Source organism: Chroicocephalus ridibundus, chromosome Z (assembly GCF_963924245.1).
Source record: "Chroicocephalus ridibundus chromosome Z, bChrRid1.1, whole genome shotgun sequence".
Taxonomy (NCBI): domain Eukaryota; kingdom Metazoa; phylum Chordata; class Aves; order Charadriiformes; family Laridae; genus Chroicocephalus; species Chroicocephalus ridibundus.
In genome coordinates, this window is record NC_086316.1 from 55,186,457 (window position 1) to 55,206,670 (window position 20,214).

The window sequence follows — 20,214 nt, forward strand, 5'->3', positions numbered from 1 at the left end:
TCATATAGATAAATAACATACCACAGCTGCAAACAGTGAATGTATCTACCAGCATCATTAAAGCGGAAGTGGAGAAACAAATTGTGGAAACTCTCTGAAAACAACCGCTGATCTCAACAGACTGTCAAACTGTGTTTTTCTTTTGGGAGCTGATACTATACGGTACTTAACGCAAATTTTTAGAAACACAGAATTAGGTTTCATATGTTCCAAGACAATTTGAATGAAAAGGAGAGTGGTAGCTAATTTGCCACAGTCAGAATTTTATCTAAACAGGAACAGCAATTTACACAGTGTATTAGCATTTGAAAGAGCAGGCCTGATTCCCAGGAGTGCAATTCTGGTTTTGAATTGGTATAAATTCAGTGAAATCACCAGATTAACAGAATAGTTACTGTAATTCAACAAATTTAGCCTTGGATCACAGAATGCATAGTATAAAAATACTTTGAATTTATGTAAAATATGTTGCCCTTAAAATGCTACTGAATCTTCTCTTACAAAGTGAATATATGCTTTCACCATATGAGGGAAACTGAAAGACAAATTGGATCACGCATTCCTGAATACATCTAAAAATTTCTTACTTTCCATTTGGCTTAGAAAGTTACTATTTCAACTGTTACATTGCCTTTCAGTAAAGTATTAATAACACAAATATATGCGTAATATTAATTGAGAGATGGAGAATTGCCCGGATTCTGGGCAACTCTGTGGGAATTGCAGAATGTGGCTTAGGATGTCCAGGATGGAACCGGACATCACAGTAAGGTGCAGGACAGAGGACACTGAGGAAGCCTTAACTGGGGGTACGATATACTACTATGGGACAAAACTCAGCATCAGCAGTAGGAAGATGAAGTTGGCAAGGAGAGCAGGACGTCTGATTCACTGTGCCTGACTGAAGTACAAGGCTCCTTTAGTGCAGCAGAGAACCCGTGCTTATGTTTACATTAAAGTTAGATGAAACTCTGAATCCTCTGGTACGACCTTGTATCCTGCCCACCTATATATTGGTGAAGGCCTAAAGTTTTAAAGTTCCCAGTAAATCAACTGCAGTCAGACAAGTGCAAAGACCAGCTCATGTTCCGCTCCTGCCCCTGCCTCGGGTCATAACACACATGAAGGAAAATGCTCCTTCTTCCCCCTTCCTAACACCCTGAACACACACGGCAAGGCTGGAAATAATCTACTTTTGAAACACACAGCAATTAGAGTAAATTACCAGATCTGAAAATCCTGGGTTACTTCAGAAAAAAGGTGGGAGGGGAAATAATGCTCCTCCCCAACTCCCAGCAGTCCGAACTCATCTCAGCAGCTCCTCTGCGATTCCAGGGATTTCACTGTGCTCCACATGCTCATCATGGCTGTACTCGTGCTCCTGGACATGGATGCACACTCACTTTGCAAGCACGAGAAGCAATGAAATGTCTTTCTGTCTCTTACCTGCTTCACTGCAGAGTCAGCCATCTTACCATAAACTGCAAAGTAAGGGATTATCTTCCATTTTGTTTCTCCTGATGAGCTGTGGGGGCATTACCTCCAACTCATCTAAAATCATTATTGATAAGGATCCATAAAGTATTCCATTACAAAGTGGAAAGGACATTATACACAGGAAACTGTGTAAAGATAATACTCATATTTGAATTTAATTTGCCTTTAATCTATCCTATATTCATTTTATATGCTTATCTATTAAGTTATCTGTCTTTCTACTGTAACAGGAAACAAAGAAAAGCAAGACCTGCAGAAAAATCACTTCTGTTCTCCATAATGGAGTAAAGTGAAAGTAACTCACTTAAATCAATACGGTTATATTACTGTACAACAAGTTTCAGATTAGAATAAGACTATTGCCTCTCTTCACATTTTGCAGTTTCAAGAGTTAAACAATGGAATAAAAGCCTCCAGTCTGAAGCCTTAGAACTTAGTCTGTGTTTTCAAAAAGTTTATTTTAACTTAGTAAGACCGCAGTTTTAAAACCAGGAATTCATTTGTGTTAGTATTCAGAAGATGCAAACAATGATTTGCACGTGCAAAGCATAGAGTTGTGATTAATGGGGTGAAATCCTCTTGGCAGCCGGTCACCAGTGGTGTCTCTCAGGGCTCAGTTTTGCGGCCAGTTTTCTTTAATATCTTTATCGATGATCTGGATGAGGGGAGTGAGCGCACCCTCAGTAAGTTTGCAGATAACACCAAACTAGGTGGGAGTGTTGACCTGCTTGAGGGTGGGAAGGCTCTACAGAGGGACCTGGGCAGGCTGGATCGATGGGCCAAGGCCAACGGTATGAGGTTTAATAAGGCCAAGTGCCGGGTCCTGCATTTCAGTCACAACAACCCCAAGCAGCGCTACAGGCTTGGGGCAGAGTGGCTGGAAAGCTGCCCGGCAGAAAAGAACCTGGTCGTTAACATGAGCCAGCAGTGTGCCCAGGTGGCCAAGAAGGCCAACAGCATTCTGGCTTGTCTCAGGAATAGGGTGGCCAGCAGGAGTAGGGAAGTGATGGTGCCTCTGTACTCGGCACTGGTGAGGCCTCACCTCGAGTACCGTGTTCAGTTCTGGGCCCCTCTGTACAAGAGGGACGTTGAGGTGCTGGAGCGTGTCCAGAGGAGAGCTCCCAGGCTGGTGAGGGGTCTGGAGACCAGGTCATACGAGGAGAGGCTGAGGGAGCTGGGCATGTTTAGCTTGGAGAAGAGGAGGCTGAGGGGAGGCCTCCTTGCCCTCTACAACTACCTGAAAGGAGGCTGTAGAGAGGTGGGTGTTGGCCTCTTCTCCCAGGTGAATAATGACAGGACCAGAGGAAATGGTCTGAAGTTGCGTCAGGGGAGGTTTAGATTAGATATTAGGAAGAGTTACTTTACTGAGAGAGTGGTCAGGCACTGGAACGGCCTGCCCAGGGAGGTGGTTGAGTCACCATCCCCAGAGGTATTTAAGAAACGTCTAGATGTGGCACCTCAGGGCATGCTCTAGTGGCAGAGATTGTAGGGGGGTTTTTTGTGTGTATGGTTGGACTTGCTGATCTCAAAGGTCTCTTCCAACCATGATGATTCTATGATTCTATAGCATTCTGTGTATCAGCGCTTGCAAATCCAGTGCAAAAGTTCACAGTTACAAAACTGTGTTAAAATAAATTTCTCAGCTCACACAAACTTGAAATAAATTCTTTAAAACATATATACATACTTAACTTATTGGAGTATTTCTCAGAACAAGAATGCAAAATCCTACACAATTTTTACACATCTATCTCACCAGGAACAGAAACCCAATTTTTCTCCTCAAAGACATGTCATGCAGCTCTCAAACTTGCTTTCCAGAATTTTTTCAGAATTGTCTGTCAGTGGTCACACCATACAAATTGCTGAGTAGTAAGTTCAGCTACACAGCAAGTAATTTTATAATGCTGCAAAAAAATTGTACCATCCCAACATGACTAGTGCATTATTCAGCTCAGAGACTCAATGTTGTCTCAGTTAAGAAATAAATAAAAAAAGTTTGCTAAACGTATTATAATTCATTAGGTCTGTTTTCCCACATTACGCAACTAGTTCTGAGGACTTTTTGACTAAGTTTATGCCAAATACGATCCATCCTCTTGTTACCTTCAGAAATGCATTGCTTGCTTTTCTACTCCACATTCTCAGAAATGGCTGGTGATGTTGACACTGGAGTGCATCCAAAGTATCTATAGTTTGCCCAGAAAGAGTGTGAATTCAACAGTTCTGATTTCCTCAGCCATTCTTTACAGATTTGCATGCCAGTATAATAAAACTGAACAATAAACTGTTATCGTCTGTCAGAAGTCTAGAAGGCAGGTAAGCACTACTATTTAAAGTTTTGATTTTAGCAGGCAGACAAGCAGAAAACAGTTGTCAGAAGAGGTAAAGAGAGAAAGGCATACAGAAGAGAAACCACTGGAAAAAAATGCTGGAAACTAGTCAGGAATAATGCCAGACAAGGTCGACGGAGGAAAAGTTACATACATCTGGTTTGTAGGACGGATTTTCAAAAAAGCACAGCATCCTTTGGAAATTACTAGGGCTAGAATCAAACCTTCTATTTTTTATATCCAGGTGGACATTAATGGACTGTCAAGACTTACGTGCTAGCCCAGTATTTACAAATGTCCATTGTTCAAGCAGTATGGTTTTTCAAAAGCAGAAGTAAAACATGCAGAAATTGAGAAGCTGATTGAATGTCCACTTAGACATTTGCAGACACGTATTGGTTGTACCACTGAAAGTCAGTAGTCCTGAAAAAGTCATTAGGCAGAAGTCCTTGTAAAGAAGTAAGACTTTGTTCTTGAAGGTCTATCCTGGGCTCTGACACTCAGAGCCCCCCAAAGTGTTACCTTTTCTAACCTGCACATGCATGAAGTCCCACCTACATAATGGCACATCATGGTTTTAAAGGGAACTCATGTTCCCTTTAGCTAGCATGTGGAGGAAATAATTTTTGAACAACCATCCAGATAAATCCAATTTGTTCTGCATCTCAAAGTAGGATGAAGTAAATCCATTCGGTCTCTCATTAGTCTAATAACACTATCCTTGGGACAAACTGTATTCAGCCTGACTCCTTTCCCTGTACTGCACCCCAATTAGCCCACCTCGTCTTGAGCAACTTCAAAGAGTATACATGCATATGCAGCTTCAAACCCCTGACAGATATCTAGGCCAGGAAGGATCATTCAGAATCTCAGCAAGTCCACAATCACCAAGAATTGTGTGGACACTAGAGTGTGGGTCATGAGATGTCAAAGCTTTCCTTTCATAATTTTGCAGGGGTGCGAAGTAAGCATTTGTGGGTCAGGACAGATGTAGAGGATTGCAAAGAAGGTCCCTCGCTGAGAAAAGCTGGGTTGTTTGGCTTTCTTTTTTAATAGCTTCTCAAATTACATTGCTATCATTCTGTCAGCTTTTTCTTCAAATACTGGCAACTAAAATGTGCTCCATTTTATTACAAAGAAAGCAGAGGATAATAATTTTGGGCTTTGTGAAATTTAGGTGCACACTGTAAGAAGTTGTAGCCTTCATGATAATTTCAGTGAAATACTTTGGCTGTCAGAGTTCTCAATATCCCTGTTCCTCCCCCCCCCGCCAGTGGTGAATTTAAAGTATCAATGGACACAGAAAAATAGAGCTTAATCTCCTCTGCTCTCTTCACTCTGAAGGCTCTCTTGGGTCCACTACTGAAAGAAGGTACTTGCATAAGTACCAGCATCATTCCGTTAAGGATTCCAGGTATCTGTTGGCATGTTAAAAAATCCACTATTTGGTGCGTTTTTTTCATGCTTGAATTTTTTTCAGGTAAGGTGGCATCCACTTCAAAAAACAGTGGTAGACAAAAAAAATCAAGCAAGATGCTGAATGGACCAACCTGATACATGCAAAAATAATTTCTTGTTCCTGCTTTTGACAGCTGCAGTCTGAATGCCTTAACCTGAACTAATATACACCTTTTCAAGAGTATGCTTTTTGGATTTTATCGGGACCGCAGAAAATTAGCATAATGTGGTTGCACAAAAAAAGTCATGAACTCCTGAATACAGCATCCAAGTGTCCTTCCAAACATATCTCACTTCCTTAGCTCTTCAGATGCTCTTGCTTGTAAGGAACATTTACAGCAGCATTCCGTAAACTACAATACCACTTAGGATGATATTCAATCTATAGATTTTAATAAGTAAAATCCATTTCGGGGTTTGGGCATGACAAGCTCCAGATCAGCTTTACCTTCCCAATGGAGAATCTCTACATTTATACACTTAACAGGAAACTAAACCACAGTATAGGTATATCATGGCAGCAAGAGTATGTACGCTCATTTTTGTTTAACTAGTTTGCTTGGTAACTACAAGGTGAAACCGTGACAGCAAAGAATTATGTCTAAACTGGTCACTGGAGGACCAGGGTACTTTCTGCGGTAAGCAACCTGTAAAGATGTCTACTGTTTCAGGAGAGGTGTGTTCAGCTCTCCTGTAATCAGACCTCCCCACAGACTCAAATCATGCTTGACTCTGCAATCTATTTTTCTTAATTCCTCTCTTCCTTGCAATCAATATATTTTCCTGGGATCTTTCTGCCCCTGACCAAGTATACTAGAAGGTCTCCCTGTTTAGCTGAGGTTTTAATAAAGTAATGTGGGAACAACTTCATCCTTAGCTCTAATTTCAGATTACATATATACGTATATATATTTTTAATATATTTGCTGTTAAAACATTATTGACAGCCACAATATAGAGAGAAACAAGTAAAACTCCTAGCTAAATACCCAGAATACTCATTTCTAGTAAACTGCCAAGATATGACAGTGAAGATACATCCATCAGGTACTAACAAAAACCCAAAACCACCCAACTGTGGGACACCCAACTGAGTAGGTGAAAAACCGAGACATTTCCTAATGCCTATCGTATGAGGAGCAGCTGAGGGAGCTGGGGTTGTTCAGCCTGGAGAAAAGGAGGCTGAGGGGAGACCTTATCGCTCTCTACAACTACCTGAAAGGAGGGTGTAGGGAGGTGGGGGTCAATCTCCCAAGTAAAAAGCAACAGGACAAGAGGAAACGGCCTCAAGTTGTGCCAGGGGAGGTTTAGATTGGATATTAGGAAAAATTTCTTCACCGAAAGGGTTGTCAAGCATTGGAACAGGCTGCCCAGGGAAGTGGTTGAGTCGCCATCCCTGGAGGTATTTAAGAGACATGTAGATGTAGTGCTGTGGGACACGGTGTAGTGGTAACATAGCAGTGTTAGGTTAATGGTTGGACTTGGATGATCTTAAAGGTCCCTTTCAACCACAACGATTCTGTGATTCTAATTCTATAATCTGTAAACTGACATCAAGCCTGTTGGGCAGGTCAGTACTCCTCCTGGTGCTGAGCTAGGGGCTGTGTGACAAGTTACAGAGCATTCACCCTTCAAGAAGTGGCAAGTGGCACACATACATGCTGTCTGCTGGTAGCAGATACTCAGGACTGCAGCATATGCACTCCCCACTTGTGTGCACGCATTCTTAAACTAACTGTTAAAACTGTCATCTCACCTCCTGTAAGATATCACCCTCACTGCAGTCTTGCCATGACTTAACAGGCGAAGTGGGGAAGTTTTCCTGCTGTTTCTTCCAGCAAAAAATTGTACCCTTATACTTCTTTGCACCCTCTTACATCTGCTGGGTGGATGGAACGCTGACTGGTTAGCATGTCAACAACCTATCTTATGGCTTTACACATTGTAATTGAGGAGTAATTGTTCTAAGAAATTCTGACAAGGTAGAAATCAGGTAGAGCACCCAAGAAATAGCTTGAAATAAGAAGAAAAATCTATATAGTTATGCCTATATCTAACACTTACAATTAAAAAAAGCGTCAGCTATATTTAGCAAATGCTAACACAAACCAAGGAAAATGCATATGAGAAGAGACCAATGCATACCCTGCTTTGGTAGTTATTGAATGCTCACAAGCAAACAGAGTTTCACGAAGCTTTGAGACTGAAATTTCCCTGCTCCCTGTATTCCTCCTTAAAAATAAATCACTGTGTCTGAACATCGGAATTGTGGTCTATTATGAGCTGAGCTGAAATTATGTAGTGGATTCAGCACATACTGGAAAAGCAGAAAGCTCCTGCTATCTTTGTGAGCTAGTTGAAAAGTGAAAACAGATTAGAAAAATAAGTTCTTCAATAGGCAGCAACATTGCTTTCACACCAGATTTGATGAATAAGTCCTCCCAGCGGCACTAACACCTGATACGCACATTGCATGGATTAGCAAGTTTTAGTCCAGGCAGAAGAAAAAACAGGTTTTTTTCCCTTCCAGTAACTGCTGCAGGTATATTATCTAATGAAAACACAACAAGATTTCTCTAAGGAATGTGAAATTCGTTTGGTGTTTCCATCAAACAATTATATGTTGTTCATCCACTATCTGAGAAGCACTGAGGCATATCCAGACTTGATTACATTTATTCTTAGCTCCAGATCAGACTATCCCACTAGGGTGGCAAGCAGTTTCTCATCTCTGCCTCACCAGATCCTTGATGCAGGCATACACAAAAGAGGAGTTTCTAATAACAATACAGCCACATTTGCTTAATATCTTGATCATCCTAAATCAGAATGTCTTTGATCATTAATGGAGCCTTTCAGAGTGTTTCGAATTAAAGGATAAATTTTCAAAGACGTGTAACAGGGATTTGCTGACTGTCTTCTATTAAGACCAGTGGGAGGTAAACAGCTCAATCCCCATACGCTGCTCTGAAATACATCCTTTTAAATATAGCATTTTCAAAAGGCATGAGCCTTTTCAATAACTAAGAAGCTTCTAAGAAAAACAGTATCGTTTCCACTGATGTATATGTCAGCTAATGCTACTTCCAGGAAAACATTAGGCGTGCAGAAAACAGAACAGTTCAAAGACTTTCACAGAGGAAAAATATGGAGTACTCCTAGGAGTTGTGCCCGTTGAGCTGCAAAGCCTCTATTCTTATGCACTGCTGCACATGCCAGACTCTCCCCCTCTACATACAGAACAGGACACAGGGCTAAGTGAAAAGTGGTCTTGCAACAAACAGCACTTTTGCATACCACTGTACACTGAACTCCAACTTTTAGGGATTATTAGCAGGAGATACACCAAAATACCAGTTCAGCACAAAAAAAGACTCAGATGAGCCTGAAGGTAAACAAGGATTAGAGTCATACCATGAGAAAGATGTCAAGCCGCACCTGATGAACACAATGAAGGTTAATAGCCAATGTATTCATCTAAAATCTGGCAGGAAACAGAATCTTTCCCCAACTGTCTGCAAATTTTGTTCATATGTGCTAAGTGCACAATGTGGTCCCTAACAGTTACGAAAAACATGGCAGTTTATGTAAGTGCACAAGGGAAATCAATATCTCAATTGCTTTTTGGAAATGCAATGAACTACACATTCCTCTCCCTGATGATTTTTATCATTAATAATGCAATATCACAAACTAAATATCAGAAGGTGTAAACAAGTGGTTAGAACAGATTCTTGAGAGCTATTCTTCCCATTACAGCAGGATTTTTCTATTCAGCAAGGAATTTTTACAAGTTATCTCTGAGAGACAGATAAGGATATATGGAATTCCCTCTCTCATATCCTTTATTAAATACATATTTCTTATTTAATTAAAAGACTTTGTAAGATTACTTTTGATTCATTTGGTCAAATGACAAAGACTAATTAGAACAACCAAGTTTTGGAAGCCCATTAGAAAATAATCATTCTCAGCAGCAAAAGTAACAAACATGAACTGAATATTAAGACATTACCTCCTCAAGGTCAAAAGAAGTTGTTCAAGAGGTTCTAACTCTCTAATTAAAAAAAAAACACAAACCAACACAAAACCAAACGAAACAAACAACAAAGCAAAACCCACAAAAACAAACCAGAAAGAACAAGTACCCGAGAAAGTACTTACCACAATGTCTTCAGGAAAAGTATCCAGACTGAAAGAGCCATCATCAAACATGACTTCATAGAAAAGTTGAGATGTCACTCCTATGACTCTGCAACTATAGTATCGTGTATTCCTATGTTTTGCAATGACCGTCTGCCCAACTGTAATGGCTTTCTCACGTGCTTTAGCTCTCTTGAGAAAAAGAAAGAATTTACAAGTCTTTTTAAAATACTGTCTTACACATCACAAATTTATCAGTGTCAAAAAAGAACTGATAGCAGTTCACCACTTGATATAAGAACTTCAGATGCAAAATCGTTCCTTCCAATCACAATCACACAAATTTGTTTTACATACAAATTTTCTGCATCTTATGAGAAAACAAATGGCATCTGAAGAATAACAAATCACAGCACTCAAAAATATTTTTGCAATTGATGTCTTCTAACTATTCCGTGTTAGATTAAAACACTTACACTATTAGCAATATTTTTACATTTTATTTGTAGAATAATTTGTAGAATTTGCCTGAAGAGGTAAGATGTGATGAACACAGACTATGGTCTTGCACTGTTTTAAGTGATGGGATTTTTTAAGTACTGAATTTCAGTATGATTCTTCATAACTGCTTAATATTTTGTTTTATGGGACGCAATAACTAGATGCGTATCCAATTCTTGTAAGATCTGTTTACAGCAGTGCCTCTGAGTAACTTCTTAACCCATACTGTGCAGAAGTTTTGCTTTAAAACTTCAGACAACACCAATCACTTCATCAGTTATTTATGTAGTAAATCAGTAACAATATTTATTTCTCACTTTTAATTTCTCAGAGTTAGTTATGTTAATCAGAAGAGCAGCAGGGTTGTTGAACTATACAAAAATTCTACATCAATAACTGTTTGATGGATTCTATAAATACAAAAAAGAATGGAACCTTGCTCCAAAGCTCACATGACGCAGACAGCTGTTACACATCAACCCCAAACCAATTTATTCCCATGAACCTTCCACTTAAGAAGCAACCTTCTTCACCAGGAAAAATAAAATCAAGCGTTTCTCATTCTAATAACACAAGGAATGCACTTCTTTCTTATGATCCTGACTGACTGTTCATTACCCCACAAAGATCTATTTCTTTATGCAAAAGTGAATGATTATGACCTTCTCTATATCTGAACAGTTGAGCTTTTCTTATAACGGAAGATGCTACCACATGGGGCAACTACACTGGTATATACTAAGCACAATTTTTTTTATTAGAAATGTTTATATAAACAGCATGAAAATACTTTATTACATTTGCTGAAGTAATTACTCAATTTCCCAGCACTGTTTTTCAAACGTTCAAAGCAGTGAATTCTTCTATCAGTATAATAATCTTCAAAAATGCCTGTGAAAAATCTGGAAAATGCTAGAGCTTTAGAATTTTTAGCCCTAACCAAGAGAGAACCAAGGACAGCATCAATTCTTTTTGTTAGACTCCAAGAATTAACAGTAATAACAATGCTTTTGGGGAAGAGGAAAAACTCATCCTAAACTTGAACGCTTCTGTTTTTGTGGAGACTATAGTCACTATCGTGCCTCTTTCTTGGACCAATTTCTGGGATTTAGGATTTTTAAACCCCTCTGCTCCTGCAAACTAAGGGCAAACCAAGTACAAATATTCTGTACAATTTCTGGAGACAGTGCACTAAATCTCTGTGTATCAGAGCTCTGCCTGACATACACATTTGGAGGATTTAGTTGAGGTCACCTCAGATAGTAAAACCCAATGATGTTTCTAAAGCATTTTCAAGTTTACCTAGAAATAATGTTCTGAGCATACTCAAAAATTATTTAACCGTTCTCATACATAATATGCAATAAATACATATATATTACATAAAATATAACACATATATAGTATATATTATATGTGTAATATATAATACATAATTACGTATATTACATAAAAATACATATATAATAAAATTGTTTCTTCCTCATTTTACCTGTCTAAGTAGCAGCATTAACTACATAAATAAGAATTTACTGGTATTTTCACAGGAGTGATAACATGTCAATTAGCACTTTTTACCAATCTTGAAACATACTTAAACATAAATGTTAATTTACCTTTCAATTCTTGCCTTTAGTCTATTTAGTTATTGGGAGGAGGGATGTGGGGAGAAATCAGAAGTAAACTGGAGAGCATAAATTGATTTACTTACATGAGATAATAGAAAAAGTTTGATATTATAGTACAGAAGCCCAAGGAGAAACAGCTCTATTAAAAGGTTTAAATGTTTTTAAAGCCTGAAGTTGGAACTCTTCAGAGAAGATAGAAGGCAAAATACAATATTTTAAGAGACCATACAGACTCATTTAATGATAAAATTTTCAGAGAAGAAATGCCACTGCTCATTAGAACAAATAATAAAAACTAGAAATGCATCCTAGCTCAAGGAGAAGATTATTTTTTAGTATGTTATCTTGGTAGGATTCTTGATTTATTTCTCAGGAAAAATATTGACAAGCACACTCTGCAATTGATTGCATGTCCCAGAAAACATTTCCTGCCAGAAAAATCTTAAGAATTTATTGATGTTAAGAATGTCATTTTTGATCAGAAAGGACAGTTGTTATGTAAGGGAGTCTATCAGATTAAAGAAACAGCTGTGGTAGTTACCAGATTATTGAGAAAGCTTTAAAAGGTTTAAAAAGCATGGTTTTCTTTAACAGTACCTAAGCCAAGGATGAACTAAAACAGTGGCAGAAATACAGAAACAACCAGATATGAAAAAAAAGTTAACCTCCCCTTCTGTGTGCAAACTTCAAAAATGAGGAAAAATTACTTTCTCCTTCATTTTCTGTATGGTAGGACACAAAAATCTTCTTAAATAAAATACATAAACTACATGTATATGAAATCATAATAACTATCATGAAATACGCATCTGATGTATATCTAGAAACTTAGTCTCTGACTACAGTTTTTAATGGGGGATCATCAAAATTCTGAGGCTTATTTGATACATGAACATAACTCTCCTTTCATCCTTCTAAGCTCAGAACTGCAATTTAGGTATAGAAATGATGCATGACATTTCAAAAATATGCCGGCTCATGATTTTTGAATAATATGTCCTTCCTAAGGCATGCCTTAGTCTCTCTGAAATGTTAAGGGACTGGCAGTAGTTAGCAGACAGTGGCAAAGGACAACACGGCATTACTCAGGTATTCAACAGAGAAAAGCTACAGCTTCCATTTGACAGCAACCCTTTGTTCTCTATATGTGTGCTACAGAGGTAAGAACTGGCCAATAATAGTAGAAGATAATGTGAAATATCTCAAAAAACATCAGCAGTAGATTTTTGCAAGTACTATCCAGTGGGTTTTTGCAACTCTTATCTTTGGCCTTTCTAAAGACAGTTCGTCCTTCAAAAGGCACGCAACTGGGGCTGCCTAGATGGTGTGATCTTCTGATCACACTTTCCAAATGAAGCATCAACTGTGAGTATATGTTTGCCTCCAGCTGGCTTTCTCTGACTCTCAGTGCTGGTTTTGCTAAATCTTGTATGGATCCCTCAGGGGTTTTTTTCCTGTTAGTACAGTTGCATACAACTTCTTTTTCTCATTTCCTTGAGTATGAAAGAGTTCTTTTAAACAAAACAATTCCATCTGCAGCACCTATTCTCAACTGTACTTCCAAGTGTTCTTGAAGTTTGATGACAAAAAGGCGTGAGGGATACGTTTCATGCCCAGAAACAGGCAAAATCAAACAGTAAAAATGAAAAACACCATGACCTACTGTCTATAAGTAGCAAATTGCAGAGCGTTCCTAGCACATTGACACTCCAATTCACATAACAAAATAACACAGGCTGCAACAGGAATTATCAAAAACATTCTGTATATAACAACTTTTCTGCTAGCAAATTTTTGTGTTATTTCTAAAGCTGTACCTTCAGCTAATATAAGAGGCGCACTTAGTTTTGAGTCCATGCACCTCCAAAGCACATGTTTTTGAAAAGTCATATCAACATTTAAAAACTCCAGTTCTTAGTATTAATATATTTGCTTCATTTGGCAGCACTATATGGATGCAAGGATTATGCTTTCCTTTTTGATTGTCTTTATGATGATTTTTCACCTGAAGACCCACCAGTGTTTTCTATGGTTGACATTAAAATAGTACTCCAGGAAAAAATCCTAAATACAATACAGAATCTGGTACCCAGTGAAAAAGACTTGTGGAAGTATACTGATGAGTAATTTGGACACAATTTGCTTGAGATTACAGCCATAAATAATTTGGATGCATGCTGCACCTCATCATTGCAATGAGTCCTTGCCTGAGGTGAAGAGATACACTAATACTGGTAATAATACATAATTATCTGTACACTGGCAGGCTTTTCATTGAGCATCCTCACTGATTTACGTATTACAGTACCACTATAGATATATGTCATAATTTTTCCAAGTGCCCAGAAGCCATCCTTTGATTGTTGAGTTTTGGGTTATTTGTTTTTTAAACTTGAAGAAAGTAGCGATCACAGGTATTCACTGAGCATTTAGTCATTTACAATATCTAGAGGCTGTATTAGTGAAAAAACAGACAATTTAAATTTTGTTCCCTTGAAATGAGGAAAAATAATAGTGTCTTTGCTTTATGTACAATGTTTTCAACTGCTAAATACCAGAAGAGATTTTTTTTTTTTCTTGCTGACAAGACAATCTATTTCATTCCTGTAAAAATTCGTGAAGGGAATATATTTCAGTCTTCATGATGCCCTTGATCTGCTTTCAAGCAAAGAAGTTAAAACAGAGAAATGAAAGAAGTTCATTAGAAATAAGATACATTGCTATGCCTAATGGTGAAGAGCAATGTAATTTCTGCATGAAGGAATAGCTAATAGCTAAGAAAAGCATAACAAAGAAACGAATGGTGAAAAAACTTCCAAAGACTTAAAGATGTGATTAGATTAATTACCCAAAAGACAGATTATAAAACCAAGCATATACAAACACATGGCAATCTCCTTTATCTCAGGAAAAAGTTAAGAATTTCACAGAAAAAGATTCTTTAACAAAATATCTGATCTTTCAAAATTTTGGCCCAGTGAAAAATACAAAAGCATTTTTATTTTTTTTCTCTTCTGCAAACCTGGTTTTGATTTGAGCCAGAGGGCATAAGTTAATAATACAGATTTTTTTTCAAAAAGGTTGGTGCTGCATTTCAGGAAAGGACGTGGTACTCTCATTCCAAGCTACTTTGAACATCTCTTAAATACTAGCACACAAAATCCTGTACCTCCATAGTTGGTGAGGCTGGGTTTTTTTGACACTACCTAACACAGGTCAAGAAAATCACTAACGAGAAATGGATTTTATAGAAAAAAAACATGTCACACTATTACTATTGTGTTGGGTTTTTTTCAGATGAGTGCATGGTTTGTTTCTTACTATTCAAAATAATAGCTATTTAATAACTTCTTTCCAGAGAAAGCGTACACTAAGGAAGTTAAGTGCTGAAGTCTTCAGTCTTTTATATTAGATTGAAAGTATAAATTCTCCTTAAACGACCTACCTGGTTTTCATTCATATTTTGTAAGTATTTCTTTTAATAACATAAACACAGAAATGCCAGGAAAAAAAAGTCTGTTTAGGACAGATATACCACTATGTTAAGTGCTGTATAAACATAGAAGAAATAATCTGAAACTTACGCACATTTATCATTTAGTATTATAAAAGGGAGTAAGGTGAAGAAACACACATGCATTATTTAATAGCATAAGGGGACTCCAGCACCAGAGACAGATATATTAGAGGAAGTTGGAAAAGTTAAGGGACTGAGGAAGTGGCCACAATATACATATAAAATGGGAACAGGAGAAAGTATTATGCAGAAAGTCCTATTTGATCAGAGAATGATTTCCCAGCTACTGACACAAATCCCACTACCTAGATTATAAAGACTTGTCCCAACCAAATACTAGAAAATATTTGAGAAGAACAGCCCTACTTTTTTGAGCCATGATTTTAACTCAGTGATTTTCAACTAATGATAATGTTTTCCAAGAAAGACAGGAAAACTATCTTAAGCTGCCTGTAGAGATAGAGGTTTGTTTGTTTTTCAAACCAAACTCGTTTTCTGGAAAAATGTTTGACAAAACAAAAACCACATGAATTGTACTGGTTTCACAGGTTAATTCGTTTTGGAAACCAAAAATCTTTAAAAGGCTTAACAATTATGTGGAAGTCTTAAACAGGGACACACAACTTATTTCCCTTTTTAAGAACCACCAGACAGAACGTTCAGGACTGACAGATTGCTCTAGTTGGGAGGTATTACATTTTAGTACACTTGAAAGAAAATCTTACTCTTCAGTAGTCTTGTCATTAAGATCAAAGATTCACTGACAACCTCTTGAAACAAAGACATCTATTATACAGACATTACCTAGGTTTATTTCTTTCACTTCTAATGTACAAAGGAAATAAAGTTTGCAACTTGAGAAATCTCAACTTGACTAACTTACCAAGCTAGTTCCTTAATAAGACTACGCTAAATCCTTCTAGTTTGCTAGAAAACAAAATACAGTTTTAAAAGCCCAAGATAAATGGGAAGAGTTCTCTCTTAACTGAGATAGTAACAATTAATTCGAATAAAAGACATTAAAATCTACAAGACAATAATAACTAATTCTTCCTGTGTCTCATCTAAAATTAAAGGTTACTCCTCAGCACAGGCTAGAAATAAAAAGGCACAGTAATAACATGAATTTTCATGACATACCAGTGTTACCTTGCCAGATGACAGAAAAATTATAATTGTATATTTGTAAGACACTGTTTGTCTGCGGAACAAAGAACTTGCATAAATACCATATCCTTTATCTCACAGTATCTGTGAGTATTCAGAAGATACTGTGATCTGGGTATTTGTAATACACTCCAGGTTAACAAAACAGAGAATTCAAAGACTTGTTCTGGCTGTCAAAACAATACATTCAACAATGACACTAATGCAAAAATGTGTTAGGCATATCAAGTATCATTTCTCCAGGAAAAAACCTTCAAGATGTAATAGTTTGCTATGTATGGAAATACAATAGATGGAGCTATACATGGTGTGGATCCTTTCTTCCATTTTCTCTGGAAACATACTTTAATTCTGCAATTCCTGCAAATTCTGCAATTTTTAATAAATAAGGAAACACATTCCTTACCACATTTTGGTTGATCTTGTGCCTGAAACACGTGATGTAGACAACATATGGCCAGTCATCAGGTTCCATCAGCACTCCTGCAGCATGGGCACAGGTAACATGGAAAGAGGCCGGGCAGCATCCATATGAACACTGAATGCAGGCACCAGAGATTTTCTTAATTCTCTGTCTGCAGAAGATACATTTCTGTAGAAGCAAAATAAACAGAATATTTACCATACTACCCCAACTCCATTGATTTCTGCAAGTATCAAAAGGACTGAAATATTATTTTTGCTTCATTAATCACATTTAATACCGTGCCATACACATGGCAAAAGAACGAGCATTTATGAATTACAAGGTAATTTTGTAATATGATACTTAATGGATAGTATTTTTGCTTTTTTTATGTTAATGTGATGATCTGTTCTGGTGCAACAGTAACAAAACTGACATATAGATAGCTATTTAATAGTTTAATTTCAAATTCCATACACTCCTCTGAAAATTAACCTGCTCCTCCTAAAATGAGTAAACCAAAAAACCTATACATAATTCTGCAAAAAGTAACAGCAAGATTCAAAAACGAGAACAGGCTCACAAGATGCAGGGTTATACAGGACTTCCACACATCATTTAACCTAGCCCCCTACTTTGAAGCTGGACTACATGTATACTTTGACAGTCTTTGGGAGATGGCTAACCCAACATGTTCGTGAAATGGCTTCTACAACATCCACAGATAGCCTGTTACAGTGGATAAATCTCACAGATAGCAATGTTTTCTTTATCTCAAGTCTTTGCATAATTCCACACCTGAAGGCTGTTCCTAAGCCCCTCTTCATTTTTTCTGGCCTGGTTTTCATTGTTTGTGTATTTGATATAATGGCGATTGAGTAGGCTGTATTTCCTCACTTCATATATTAAAACATCATGTCAACAGCCTTACCGGTGTCAAGACATACGACTTTTTTCCCTTTTGCCAAAATGGAGACCACATCAAAATATTGTCACTATTTTGTAAGTGCCATAAGTAAGTGGCCCATATGAAACAATGAGAGGATATGAGCTAGGTTAACTAAGTCCAGGAAATAAGCTCCAGCATACTAAAAAAGACAGAGTATAAGATGACTGTCCAGCAAAAGATGATAGATAGAATAGCTTCTTTAGTAACTTGTATGGACAACTGCGTTACATCACAGACGGGAACTATCCTGCAAATGTTATTGACAATCATAACATTATCTCAGCTATTCTAAAATGCAGACATTTTATTTAATGACACAAACAGTGAATCCAATAATTTCAAATTCATAATGCTGGAATAGTGACTACTTCCATTTATTCTAAATTTGCTAGACAAAATTTGTTCAACACCCTCTTATCTGCCTATGCTGGGAACACAAGTAAGAATTATTTTGATTTGTTTTTTACAGTACAGTTAATAATCTAAAGTATTTCAAATTAAAAATCACATCAAATTCTTCTTCTCAGGTTACCAGAGAATTTTGTTCTATTGTTTATTAATTTCCATATTCTGAAAAAAATCTGCAGAAATTTTGTTGTACAATGCAGCACTTACATAGTTTCAATGGCTTCTGGCACTCAGTTTGCGACTGAAACAATGCTTTTTGCACACACTAGCCCTGTTAAATTCTTCAGTCATGCAGGGGTCCGGTTCACACATCACTGTGAACGTGAGAAACTTTTCAAGTTCTGTCTTCATACCCACCCTCCGAAAGCAAACAGCCCGCAGGGCTTCGCACACGCAGAAGCAACAGTAGCATCTGGCTTCTGCAACTTTGTTAAAAATTTTACCTATCATTCCCTAAAAAGGACCAGAAGTCAACTCAAGTCGCTGTAGCAGCATCAGGTAGTAAGAGGTAAAGATGATTTCGCCATCAAGAGAAATGTTCCAGAGACTTCACTGATACGCTTCTATCTCATTGTGCATTTGTATTCATGTGCATGAAGCCATTTTCAAATAAGTCAAGTAACTGTTTCTCGAGGGAGTTAAGGATTTTTTTTTTTATATGTCCCAGGAAAACGGGAATTCCAGAAAGAAAACACAATTGAAATCTATTACATGTAATGTCTAGGCAATGAGTTCATGCATACAAACAGCTCCTTTTGAATGCTTTTTGACACAGTTATACACACAAATTCACCAGTCAGTGTAACAAAAGAAGAAAGACTGAAGTACGAAACATGTATGAGTATTAAAAATAAAAACCCACCAAAAAAAAAAAAAAGACTGTGTGTTCTGACTAAAACACTCCGGAAAAACTCCTCAGTTTTACCATGAGTCTCAAACTTAGGCATGAATTCTGAAAAGTACACATATGCACAAGTAAAAGTCCAGTGTACAAGCAAATTCACATTGTGTTAACTGTATGGGCCCATTCAGAGATATGGCAAAAAGCTCCTTCATCTTTGAAAATATAAATCAAACCATTAATCTACCATATTTTATTCATAAATTCAGAATACACAGAATAAAAGCAGAAAAAAATATAAAAATCTGCTTTGTATAGACTTCTGGAACCTTAGCCGAGCTACATACCAAGCTGTATATTAGCTGTAAGCAGTAAATTGAACTGTGCTGTGTCTGACCCATACAGTCATTTCTTTCCCTCCCTAGCTTCCAACTAATAATGCTTTTCTCGTACTCTCACTTGGGGCTTTAAAGCATACGAATTTAAATGATTTTTTCACCTTTTTTTCCCCATGTTATTATTATTTTTTATAGTAAGGCGATATAGTAATAAAAATTATATGAATGTTTTATTCTCCTTTAAAAAAAAAAAAAAACACCACTGAAAATGACCAAAGGAAAAAAGCATTCAAAATTACGAGAGGAGAGAGGGAACCACCAGGTGTGAGGAATGAGATTTCATTCTCCCTCCCACCCTTGCTGGAAGTCTGATTTTTGTAAGCTTGTAAAATGAAGGAATTGCACAGAACGGAAGTAGTCTTGAACCACTCCTGCAAAGGACAGAATATAAACACCTTTTTGTCTGGTCAGACCTTGTATTTAGATACGTGAGCTTGCTACTTCTGAAATTAAACAAGCTTGACATAACATGAACACATCTACTGAAATACAATCATGCTAATTCAATGCCCAACTGACAGCTTTTCAGTAGCCTGAAACTACAGCTGTTCCTACCAGCTAAAGCAAATTCAACATCGTAGATAGCTAGGAAGAATGTCATTTTGACTTAATGCTTGCTAGATACTAGGGCAAAGCAGAGACAATGGGGGAAGTAGCCGAGGATCAATCTTAATCATAGATTCGGATGCAAAATGAATTGGAGAATAAATAAAATTGTTTATATAACTAGAGATTAAGAATATAGGACAGAACAATGTACTGCAATTTTCTAGATGGGGAAATGACCTCTTTTTGCCTCCAAAATGGAAAATATTCCACTGCAAATGGATTTCATAATCATGGAATAGGTCTTTAATATTAATAGCTTGCAAATATATATACAGAACGGATTTTAAAGAACAAGTCTGAGGAAACTGGATGCCAGTATTTTGCAGAAGAAAGCCCACTGATAGCTTTCATAATAACTT

The 20,214-nt window shown here is 37.2% G+C and overlaps 1 protein-coding gene across 6 annotated transcripts in view; it reads right to left on the bottom strand.

Annotated features, from left to right (window-relative positions):
• The window catches only part of KDM4C (lysine demethylase 4C), a 274,028-nt gene that overhangs the window by 15,070 nt on the left and 238,744 nt on the right, over positions 1–20,214 (bottom strand). For 4 of the 6 annotated variants that reach the window (XM_063320642.1, XM_063320639.1, XM_063320640.1 and 1 more), the window contains 2 exons: positions 16,651–16,836; positions 9,453–9,623 (listed from right to left, as the gene is read on the bottom strand). In XM_063320642.1, the coding sequence (XP_063176712.1) occupies positions 9,453–9,623; positions 16,651–16,836 (357 nt within the window). Of the gene's footprint in view, positions 1–9,452; positions 9,624–16,650; positions 16,837–20,214 lie in introns of those variants that run through there. The other 2 variants (XR_010069128.1, XM_063320644.1) reach the window with 2 other exon arrangements.